Here is a 12,659-nt window from a genome sequence, read left to right on the forward strand (position 1 = left end):
ACAGTAAGCCACATAAGTCCTTCTGGAGACTGATACCTGTCTCTTCACATTCATTTCGTCTTTCATAAGGGAAGAATTTCCAGGTTTATGCAGGACTTGTGGCCATAGTTTCCAGCCTCCCTTGTCATTCAGTGTAGCCAGCCTGGGGGCCTTCTGGTCAGTGAGAAGTGATAGGATAGTATACATCTAACTTGGGGGTTGTGTTCTTATTCTCCCCTTCCTGCTGGCAGAAGTGCAGAGATGATGTTAGGGCCTGACTGGTGATCTTAGGTGCTTCGTGACTGCTCAACAATGGCACAGGCAGTGCCTGAGTCCCTCACACTGTGTAGCTGCTTTAGCAACTCCAAGGCAGCCTATACTTAGACCGGGAGATGAAGGAAAGAAACTTCAGTCTTGAAAGTAGTGTTATTTTGGCCTTTGTTACAGCGGCCAAACCTATAGAATACAAACTCCATGTTTCCCCTTTCTTCAGCTTCACTTGTTTGGAAAGTACAATAAATAATGTTAGCCAAGTTTTATCCACTTAAGCTTAAGCTTCAGCTTCTCCAAAAGCCACACTTCACAACACATGAAAGACACCTGCATTAGTCTTTTCAGGCTAACATAACAAAATACCACAGATGGAGTGGTTTAAACAACAGAAATGTATTTTCTCACAGTTCTGGAGGCTGGGAATTCCAAGATCAAGATGCTAGCTGATTTGTTTTCTGGGGAGAGCTCTCTTTCTAGTTTGCACGTGGCTAACATGTCACTGTGTGCTCAAATAACCTCTTCTTTGCAAAGTCTCCCTCTCTTCATCTTCTTTTAAGGCCACCAATCCTATTGGATTAGGGTCTCACCCATATGACCTCAGTTAACCTTAATGATCCCCTTAAAGCCCTACTTCCAGAGAGTGTCACATTGGGGGTTAGGGCTTCAAGTTCACTGAAACCTGTTTTATGTGTTGAAATATGAATTTTGTGGGGAATACAATGCAGTTTACAACACCACCTAACCTCAGCACAGTCCTAACAACACCCTGTGCACAGCTCCATCATTTCATTTTCTGCATTGAAATACGACACTATTAAAATGGTGAAGAATCAAGAGCACAAACAGCTGATTATACTTGAAAATAGACTTGAAAAAATTATGAATTTAAAAACAAAAATATTTAGTCTAATTTATATTATCTTACAACCAATAATTGTGCCATTTTCTGTGCTTGTCTTGTCAATGGATCAACAATAGCGATGACATCGAAGAACGTATCATTCTCTTGAGGATTCATCTTTATAACACTAAGAAAATAGAAAATAAGATGAAAGATGATGAGTTAAGTTTATACAAACAACTAATTAATCATGATCTCAGCTATATAATTCTTATAAATTATTTTCTTTCTCACTAAAATTGTAAAATACTGGTTATTTCACACAATGCAAATTTGAAAATCTGTTTTCAAAAAATTACAAAACTGAAAAGAATGAGAGAAAATGAAGTAAAATTTTATGAATGAAGCAATTTTTTAAAAGCCTTTCAAAGAATGATCCCATTAGTGTAAAAACTCTGATAATTTTAGGCCCTCAAAATTCTGATTGGTTGTACAATTTAAAAAATAAAGCCAAGATGTTTTCATGTTAGTGGAATATATTTCTTCAGATTTGGAATAAAATTAACTATTCTACTTTATTAAATTTAGTATTTCAAAAAATCAATATACTGTAACAGGTAAGTTCAGGAACAAAAATATCCAAATTAATCATCCTTTATTTTGATCCCAGTCTTCCTCTCCTCACCTCATTCCCTCTGTCCTATCCGTTTTTGTCTTTCACCAATATAAGTTCTAAATTAGAAGATGGACTAATTTTTTAAAGGGAAATGAGAAAATGATTAAAAGTACAGAATAGGCCAGAGGGAGACAGTCAATTCTATATTTAATGTAACAAAAAGTTAATGGTGTATATTTGATTAAAAGCAGAGAATATTCTACTGAATTACTGTTTTAACACTATAATCATGTAGGAAATATTTTTTCTCAGATGTAGGACGAATTAATTATACATTTTACTATTACAAAGGAAAAAAGTTACCAAATCAAGAGGTGCACATGTAGTTACAGGAATATTAGTTTCTTTGGTAGGAAAAGGCTTTCTGCAGTGAGGGGATTAATTGCTCAGCAATTTTTAAAACGCTAATATAGCTACTTCAAATATGGGTCATCTGAATAGAAAATTGCAAAACATTTTTCTATGCAGTTGACATGATTTAGTTATGTTAAAATAAGAGGGGCATAGTCAGACAACAGACCTTAATGGATAATTATTGCTAGATGTAAGAGCCACAGATCAGATGTTCTGCTATTAAACTGACTCTCGACAGTTGTTGCTTCCTGTAGTTACCTTGGTGAAAATTTTACAAATTACTATCCTACTTTGTAACACCACTCAAAACTGGTCATTTTAGGTATGCCTTATGAGATGTTATCATGGCTTCAGTATGCATCTGTTTGCTGCTTTTTTTCTCCCAGACTACTGCTAATTCTATGAAGTCGTATGAAGCAGAATTCCATAGTCCCCACCATCTGATTATATATGTACTGGACAGTCCCGAGCCCACTAGTAGGTATTACACTGACTAACCCAAGAATGGAACAGAACATCCTTTTTCTCATGCAGTATTAACAACAACATCCTAACGACCACCTACTTAAGGTAACAGATTTGTACTCAATTGCCAAAAAACTATTGATACACTCCATGTCATTAGCCAGGAAGAGTACTGTCAAGCACACTGACAGTCATTTAATTATTAAAGCCCAGGTCAGAAAAAAAAAAAGGGTGAAGAACTGCTTAGGTATATACAGTTTATCAACTCTTACAGATATACTGAACACATTTCAAACAGGCTGTTGCAATAGAAAACTCTGAGTTGAATTTTGTTATGATACTGTTAACCTATCCATAAAATAGGTCAAGTAATCTATTTTAAGAATATTGAAAACACTGTACATCATATAGCATCCTCTTTATAAAGGCTCCTGGGAGAAATTCCTTTGTCCTCTCTCTTCTAAGAATACTTACATTTCACCTGAATATCTAGTTTGTTTTCCTCTCGTGAACTGAGGAACTGTATAAACTGGAAAACTTAGAGCCAAATTCATGGTATGCTCACGGCAGGAGGGTCACTACTGCCACAGCCTGCAAGGCTTCCTTCAAGACCTCACAGTTTCTCACACAACTTACATTTAATGATGTAAGTTCCTGGGATGACGGGGGGAGTAGTTAGGATTGCTGTTTTTGCCTTTGTCTAAGATGCTAGGAGAATGGCAAATCCACACAGTCTAAATGGAAGGGAATAGGCTAATATAGAGATCTTTCAGGGCTGGGGAAAAAATATAATTGTTTTTTCTCATTTTTCACTTTATTCCATATTTCAATTTACTCCTACTTTTTTCTTTCTCCTTTTGCAAACCTTCTAATTTAAGTTACCTTCTCAAATTTAAATTTTCTTATAAGCCAATTTAAATTTTAAAAGTTGGAATTAAGATCAAACATATCAATACAGAAATAACAGATTTATAACAAGTGTTTTAACATATTTAATTATAAAATAATTCCCTATAGACATAGAAGCAGAATGGCAAAGATACAATGCTGTGTTTAAACATATATATTGATACACACACATCTCTCTCTCTAAAAAGCTGTGAATAAATATTTTTATGTGATTATAGAAGTATATGCGCATATGCTCATGAAATAATATACAGACATAACTATGGAAATAATACTGATAATTCATAAATTCAAATGTAAAGTGACCTGAAGTATTTGCCCATCACTGTGGCCTACTGTATTATCCTAATTATCAATTTCCAAAGGTTCACTGACATTTTCTAAAATTCGATAACAGAGTGTGACTTTAATATAGAAATTTACATATAAATTTAACCGTATTTATAAAATATTATTATTTCCCTTGATAGGAAAGAATGCTCTTTGACAAAATAAAAAATGGTATTTCTAGACAAAATTACTAAAGGTGATAACTGTAAGACACCTGAGTGAGCTCAGGGAATCTTCAGTAGTAGTATTTTTTTAAAAAGCAGTTTAGGCCGGGCGCGGTGGCTCATGCCTGTAATCCCAGCACTTTGGGAGGCCGAGGCGGGCAGATCACAAGGTCAGGAGATCGAGACCACGGTGAAACCCCGTCTCTACTAAAAATACAAAAAAACTAGCCGGGCGCGGTTGTGGGCGCCTGTAGTCCCAGCTACTCGGGAGGCTGAGCCAGGAGAATGGCGGGAACCCGGGAGGCGGAGCTTGCAGTGAGCTGAGATCGCGCCACTGCACTCCAGCCTGGGCGACAGAGCGAGACTCCGTCTCAAAAAAAAAAAAAAAAAAGCAGTTTAGTTACTTTTACAATTAACGAGGCACTCTCATAGAGAATATGGGCATAGAAATCACATATGATAGTGATTAAACAGCCTTTTATTTCCATCCTACCACAGGAGCCTGACAGAGTAAATCCTTGGACCCTTGGTACATGCAGCAGCTTTATAATGTGTCAACTTGACCAGGCTAAATCATATTTTCCAGAATGTTTCTGGCTTGAGTGGGCAACAACAGAGATTCTCAGGAGATCTAGAGGACAGAGAGGCAGCAGCAGCAATTTTGCAGCTCACACACTTGCTGCTGATCTGCTGATTCACTTTGCTCGCCTGAGGCAGCAGCTGGGCCTACACTGTTCAGCTTTGCCTGGACCCTCCCTTCACTCATCTGAACTCTTGCTCATGCTTTTGTGTTTAGCTTTGTGACAGAGGCCACCCTACATTTGATTAATCAGGACTCTTCCGTCACTTTACACATTGAAAATATAAAGATAATATTATTTATGACTATCTTGAGATACTGCAAAAATTACAAATGATCTTAAGCATGAAAAATATTAAAAATATGACAAATTATACTATGCTTAACTTACTTGAAATTTCGTATCCTCTCTCTCCATATATATTACCCTTTATTTACTAGAATATATAACTAACTAGAATTTATCTTCCTAATGCTGTCAAGTACATTTATTCCCTAATAAACTACTTTTAGTTCTACCTTAAATTTTACCATGATATGAAAACAAATGGAAATAATTGCATGCATTAACAGAAAAACCACAAACAGATACGATTACATTCTTACCTGTGATTCTCCCTAAGAAATGTGACATCATATCGAGATGCACGCTTAGGCAAAGAGGACATAAGGGCATCAACTTTCATAATAAAGTCACTCATGCTAGATAAACAAGACAAATAGTGTATGAGTTTTTTGGAAAGAGAAAGTTCCATATTTCATGTTACAATTAATGCTTCAAGAAAGGCTTTATATATCTGAACATGGTTAAATCTACCTAAGTAGACTGCAAAGGGAGACCTATGTATAATAGCATTTCTCTAAAACAGTCACAGCCTTCAACACAATAAACACCAATAATGGATACTTACATATAAAATAAAAGTATAAACACAAATATGGGAACCATGCATACAACCTTTAGGAAAATGGTCACCTCTTGGGGAGGGAGGAGATTGGGGTGGATGGGTAAGAAACAAGGAGAAAGACAGTCAAGGCAAAGAAAACATTAACATCTACAGTTTTGTGATGGTGAGTAAATGGATGTCTTTTATAATTTCCTTATATTCTTTATATACGCCTTTTATTATACCTTTACTTGTCCATATATTTGAAACATTTTCTAATCTTAAAACAAAAACATTAGACTCAAAATACCAAACCCAAGTGAACTGCTCTTAGAACTTATATACTCACTTATTTGAGTTGATTCCCATATTTTCAACAATGTCTTTAATTTTCTCTACTAAATTACTAAATGTTATCTTTTCCAACAAGTAAAAATCTTCTGCATACAAATCTTCATCTAAAGGTCCTAAAAACTTAAAATAAAAACCATTATAGTATATCTTCTAGAAGATACCAGTTTAGGAAAACATTTCCTCATCAAATAAATACTTCTTTGTTAAGCAAAAATGAATTAGAGATTAAAGATATGGTAATCCTGCCATTTACTAATCCTGCCATACACTAGGAAACAAGATACAAATACTTTCTCACTTGGATATTACAAATAACATCTGTATAAACACCAAAATCAAAGTGACAATGTAAAAAACTAGCAAATTATTTCCATTAGAAAGTTTTACTTTGAAACATAAATCATAAATCATGATTTGAAACATAAATCGAACTAGCAGTAACCAGGCGTTCGGCAAAAAAGTCAAACTGGCGGAGCTCTTGGGAACTGGGGCGATGGTCTCTTAGGATCGGAGGATTGGAACCATCCGATTTTTACCTGAAATTCCTTAGTCTCTCCTGTGTTGGGGAAATGAGTCCCCTCTCACCATGTCCGGCTGGCGGCGACCCAGATGCCATGAGATGGCCATTTGAAGACAGGCCTGCTGGACATCAGGTCACCTTGCCTTCAGGGACCTGGGCTTTCAGCTGTCCATACCTGGCCCTGGTTGATGGCGGCATGCTGGGCAGTGCACGTGAAGACGCACATGAGACAGCGTCTCACCACGTAGCCCAGGCTGGCCTTGAAATCCTAGCCTCAAGCCATCTTCCTGCCTCAGCCTCCCAAGTAGCTGGGATCACAGGGGTGTGACATCACACCTGGCTATATTCTTAACATTGTTTTGTAACCGTTCCAGCCCCCAGAAATTTCTCTCCGGCTGACTTGATCCACAGCGCCTCCATCGCCATCCCTGAGTGCCTTGTTGTGGAAAATCTTACTTCATCTCGGTTCTGTTTAGTATAATCAGGTGAAGTCTGTATTCTTTTATTATGTAAAACAACTTATCTCTCATTGTTTCTCAGTGCTCCTTTCCGAGCTCTCAGTGCTCCTTTCCTTATCTCTTAGTGCTCCTTTCCGAGCACTGCTCTGTCAGCCCTCTTTCCAAAACCAAAATGTCTCTTCAAGGTATTTCGTAAATAATAATGGGCCATCTACTTCTTAACATAAATAAATGATTTTCCAAGGTCAAAAAAAAAAAAAAAAAAAAAAGAAACATAAATCATGATGCTTCCAAATACCATTTCAATCTAAATTCAATTTTGAAAGCAATGGTCTATATTTTAAAAAATCTTTTAACTTCAATTTTCTTTCACATTCATCTATAAATTGTAGTCTACACTATATAGACATGAATTACTTTATAAGAAAACCATAAAATAGCAAAACCCAAGAGACAAATCACATAAAAATCACATACGTATTGTAATAATACCGACCAGCCTTCTTTTAACTGATACTGTATAAATGGTTAGGAGCCTAGCAAGGTCAGTTACATTAACTTTAAACCAGTAACTACAAAGTTAGAAGTTGCCAAACTGCCATATACCTAATTTCTCAGGATGGCTCTCCCATCACAACCACTACTGACTCTACTACCATGAGTACTTTCTGAGGAAGTTAGTACATACAATCATTCTAACACCACATACACAAAGCCTTCCTGTAGACTGACATAATCATATGTACGAAACAATTATATTTAATGATAATCAGAAAACATGTCAACCAGAATATTGTTTTTCTTGGTAAAAAGACCAGAATGTAGTGGCTGTAACCAGATTTTCTCACTTCCCCTTCACCTGCTTCTGCAGTTCATCTTTTCTAAAAATTACTGAAGCATAGTTCTTGAATCTTTCTATCCCATTTTCTCGTATCAAAGGTGACTAACTGGGATCTTGGCATCCCAACTAAATAAATATCATGTTTCACCTTAAATATAAAACATGGGCTCTTAAAAACACAAAAATGGGCACTATAATACTAAAAGTACTCATATAAAGATTTCATTGTCTTAAGACGTGATATAATTTTAAAAGTAAATTTGAAAGCACATTCAATGTTACATTTCCTAATATGAAACAGCCGTCTTGGAAAAGAGTTGAATTTTATCTATACCACCTCTAGCGACAGGGGCAGTTTTGTCAGTAACACAGAATAAGGAAATAAAATCGTAAAGTATTGTCTTAAGGGGTTAACTAGATTGGCTATCTTTATTGATTAAATTTACCAGAAAACTGGCTGTATTTTGCTTACTTTAAGCACAGCATCAAATAGGAGAAACCTAATGTTTCTGTGTCTTAGTTCTATTTAAAATTGAACATTTGTGGAATAAAGTAACTTAAATCGTATAAAATTATGTAATGTCCAAGTTGGGAAAAAGAACAATAAACTTGAAAATTACGTTGCTTAAATTTTCTTCGTAACATTTTAGAAATGTGATTTTTCAGTTATATAGAGTAATTGCCAGAACAGAAATGTATTACTTCATTTGACAGGTCATTAAAATTACAGAAAACTCTGTCAGATTTTCATCCACATACTGAGCTAAAAATCTCTCTCTACTCACAGAAGTTTGATCAACTAGTTTTGATTTTACGCTAACTTTTAGCTAGTGTAACACAAATTAAGTCTATAAATATCCACTATTTTTCATGAAGCCCGTCAAATATTTTGAGAGAAAACGGCAGTTAATATTTACTGAAAATTTACTCTGTGTTTGGGTTCCTTCTATGTGCTTTAAATATCGGAGCATATCATTGTTAATCACTCCAACAATCCTATAAGACAGATTATTACCATTCTCATTGTCCAAATTAAGAAATCAGATCTCATAGTGTAATGTAATAAATGGTGCAACTGGAATTTGAATCCAGATCTGTCTGACTATAAAACAAAAAAAAGACCTTGCTTTTTTTTCCTGCTCCCTGCTACCTTATGTCTTTCAGCAAATTGTGAATATGTAAAATAAATATTATTATAACAATGGCATTACTTGTGGCATTAATATTAAATATGTCAATTTTAAATTATTCAGTGTTTTTAAGAAACTATGTGATCATCATTGTACCCTAGTTGTTGATCATTTATAAATAATGCTAACTTTATATATGTTCCAATTCTAATGGAAACATTTGAACAGGTTCAGAATGAAGATTTACACTAAAATATCATACTCATTTCATGCATTAAACTATCTGATTCCAAATTTTTATAACATCTGCCACATTGCTGTGATTATTAGGCTTTATAGCGTTACTTTCAGAGTGGTAAGCTAAGTATTACATTATCGCTCATAAAACACAATACTTATTTTCCAATATACTTTTCTATTAAAACCACAGTTATACAAATAAAAGGATAATCAAAATTACGTTTCCATTAGTCAACACAAAAAGTCAACATAATTTGACTTAATATCTATCTCTAACCCCAATCCTTACTCTGCACTACACTCATATTCAATCACCTTCTCAGCAAGTCTTTTTGGAAGTCCAAACTGAATTCTCTTTCCTTCCTCTTATACTGCTCCTGACAACCCCACTTACCCTGCAGCCTTCCTCATCTTGATCCACAGTAACTCCATTCTGCCAGTAACTTAGTTCTCTCACATCTCACACCAAAGTCCCTGGAAAATTCCTGTCCATTCTTCATATAAAATACATCCCATATCCACTTCTTACCAACACCATTAGAACCATTCTGGTCCAAGCCACCATCATCTCTCATCTGGACTATTACATTATCTCCCAACTGGCTTCCTGACCCCCTATAGTATATTCCCAAGTAACAGCCTCTAGTGATCCAAAGAAAACATTAGCTAGATGATGCCAATCTTAACTATGCGCTTCCCAACTCATTCACAGAGTAAAGTGGGAGTCCTTAAACTTCCTATAAAACCCAATATGATCTGGCCCCCAGCTACTTCTCTGAGCTTCTCTCCTGACTGCTCTCTTCCTACCTGCTATTCTTAGAAGAACAGACATGATTCACAGGATTCACAGACATGATCTCACCTCACGTCCTTTGCATTCATTGTACTCTGTCTACAATAATCCTCTTCCACATATTTGACATGGCTTCCTCCTTCACCTTCTTTGGTTCTTTGCCCAAATGACACTGCTATGAATGTGCTAGGGTTTGAATGTTTTTGTCCTCTTCAAAATTTATGTTGAAACTGAATCCCCAATGCAATAGTGCTGGGGACCTAATGGGAGGTGTTTAGGTCATGAGGGCTGTGCCCTCAAAATGGACTAATGCCACTACAAAAAGGCTTTCAGGAGTGGGTTTGCTCTCTCTTGCCATGTAGGAACATAGCATTCATCACCTTTTTACCCCACTGCCTTCTGCCATGTGAGGATGCAGCAAGAAAGCTACCATCAGATGCCAGTGCCTTGATCTTGGACTTCACAGACTCCAGAAGCATGAGAGAATACATTTCTGTTCTTTAATACATTTCTGAGATTATACAGTCTCGGGTATTTTGTTAAGGCAGCACAAAACAAACTAAGACAAAATGTGTCCCTCAAAACCCATGTGTTGAAACTTAGTGGCCAGTGTGATAGCACTGAGAGGTGTGGCCTTTGGGAGATGATTTTTAAGCCACGAGAGCTCTGCTCTCATGAATGGAATTTGTATCCTTATAATAAAAGATCAGACTGAAGGGAGCACTCTGTTGCCCTTCTACCTTCCACCATGTAAAAACAGAGCAACAAGGGGCCATCCTGGAAGCAGATAGCAGCCCTCACCAGACATCAATGGCAGCATGTTGGCCTTACATTTCCAAGCATCCAGAAGTATAAGAAATAAATTTCTGTTCTTTATAAATTAGCCAGTCTGTGGCATATTTTTATAGCAGCATAAACATACTTAAGATAGATGCCTTATCAGTAAGGGTGCTGTTTGTTGTCTCTCTCTATCCATCAAAATATTAGCCTTATCAGTAAGGGTGCTGTTTGTTGTCTCTCTCTATCCATCAAAATATTAGCCCCATGAAAACCTAGTTGTTTACTGCTGTGCCTTCAGCATCTAGAAAAATGTTTGGTTCACAGTAGGTGTAAGATTAATATCTTAATATTTTTGTCAATTTTAAGGAAAGTGAGGACAAAACATAGTTTTATGTTTATAAGCAATAAGTTGAACATAATTGTATCTACTATTTATCATTAATGTCAATAACACTATACTAATTATATCAAAATGACAAAGAAGACATAGGGTAGCTTTTCCCTAGTATATAATTAAAAGGCAAGGCACTAGATAAAATGGGTGCCATTGTTTCCCTCTTTATCCCTTAAAATGCTTGATATGGTCAAAGATAGCCAAAAGCTTTAGAACTGTTTTTAAAAGCTGTATTTCCTCCCAAAGTAACTTTTAAAGTGAAAAAGCAATGCTATTTATAGAGTTCTACATATCTCACTAGCAAAATTCACCAAAACTTTTTACAATAAATGGCAGCTGTTGTCATTTATGTGTAAAATAGCACTGTACACAGATGAAACTGAATCTAACATGCTGGTGAGCAGAGTTCATAAATAAGTGAAAAACAACACATTAACAGTGCATTAGAACTTTGAAGATGATTTAGGGATATATAATTTGAAAATTCAAGCCACAGATATATCAAACACACTGCATTCATTGACTTCTTAATAAACCTAAGCACCAGATTCAGTTTTTTACTTAAACAATTTGTATGAAATAAAATCAGACTATCATACTAAAAATATTAGTATATAGATATCATCCACTTATTTTGTATGTGTCTACAAAGATTATAATCAGAAAAACATTTATATTAACAGGAAAACCATGATATAAAATTATATATAGTAGGATTATAAGGATGTCTTCTAAAAAACCAAAAATGGAAGGAAAAACAATAAGCTATTAAGTTTTATTAGGGTGGTTGGAGAGTAAGAGATTTCCTTCTTAGAGCTTTGTAAATATTTTATTAATAAAAACTACATGGCAATTTATACTACTTGATACTTCAAAACTTATAATAGTATCTAATGCCATTTAACATAAACAACTGTAGGAACAAGAAAAAAGACGTAATAACCTACTTAGTATACCTACTACAACAGTGGTTCTCAATGACAATGTTTTGATGCTGTGCATTAAGTTGTTTCTTCTAATACTTACATTAGAACAAAATAAAAGCAAGACACATAAAGAACATTCTTCCTTACCCACATCATTGTTATCATTGAATGGGGGAAAGAATGAAGGAATGGGAAGTGTGTCATGACCCCATTTTATTTATGCTGAGTTGTGTCTGGTGTCTTCAGCTCATGAACACCGTCCTGTGTGTGTGTCACATCAGGTGAATTGTGACAGAAAAAGTCAGACCAGTGCATTGCAGTGTCACTGAGAAAAGAGAGCAATAGCTTTTTCTACTTACTCTCCCATTGCTGACAATACCCATTTCTCCAGGACGCAATTTAAGTACATCTTGACAGAACAACTGGTGAGTTCGAAAAATATTCACTCCAACAGTGTTATATTTTTTCTCAAAAGCATTCTTATTCATCCCCTAAAGTAAAAGTTAAGATTGATGAAACTAATACGAGAACAGTAAATATATTAAATCATTTTGCTTAAAAAGCTACTTTAATATTAGTATAAAATTTTATATAATACTTTAAAAAATTATTTAGTATAATTTTCTTCTGAAAGAACATTTTTAAAAAAAGAATTGTGTTTTGACAAGTCATTTATAACATGCTTAAATCTTGTTACAAGTTGATACAGTTTGCTATTCATTCTTTGAGAATTTCAGAGAAATTACCAGATTAGTAAACTAGGGA

General features: G+C 35.3%; 1 protein-coding gene across 9 annotated transcripts in view; it reads right to left on the reverse strand.

The window, feature by feature from the left end:
- The window catches only part of UGGT2 (UDP-glucose glycoprotein glucosyltransferase 2), a 274,442-nt gene that overhangs the window by 112,955 nt on the left and 148,828 nt on the right, over positions 1-12,659 (reverse strand). For all 9 annotated transcript variants that reach the window (XR_002518478.2, XR_002518477.2, XR_002518481.2 and 6 more), the window contains 4 exons: positions 12,254-12,385; positions 5,808-5,932; positions 5,178-5,273; positions 1,178-1,280 (listed from right to left, as the gene is read on the reverse strand). Coding sequence is in view for 3 of the 9 variants with exons in the window: in XM_017951367.3 (XP_017806856.1) it covers positions 1,178-1,280; positions 5,178-5,273; positions 5,808-5,932; positions 12,254-12,385 (456 nt within the window). In the remaining 6 variants the exon portion in view is untranslated. The remainder of the gene's footprint in view (positions 1-1,177; positions 1,281-5,177; positions 5,274-5,807; positions 5,933-12,253; positions 12,386-12,659) is intronic.

The sequence above is a fragment of the Papio anubis genome, chromosome 15 (assembly GCF_008728515.1).
Source record: "Papio anubis isolate 15944 chromosome 15, Panubis1.0, whole genome shotgun sequence".
In the NCBI taxonomy this organism is placed as follows: domain Eukaryota; kingdom Metazoa; phylum Chordata; class Mammalia; order Primates; family Cercopithecidae; genus Papio; species Papio anubis.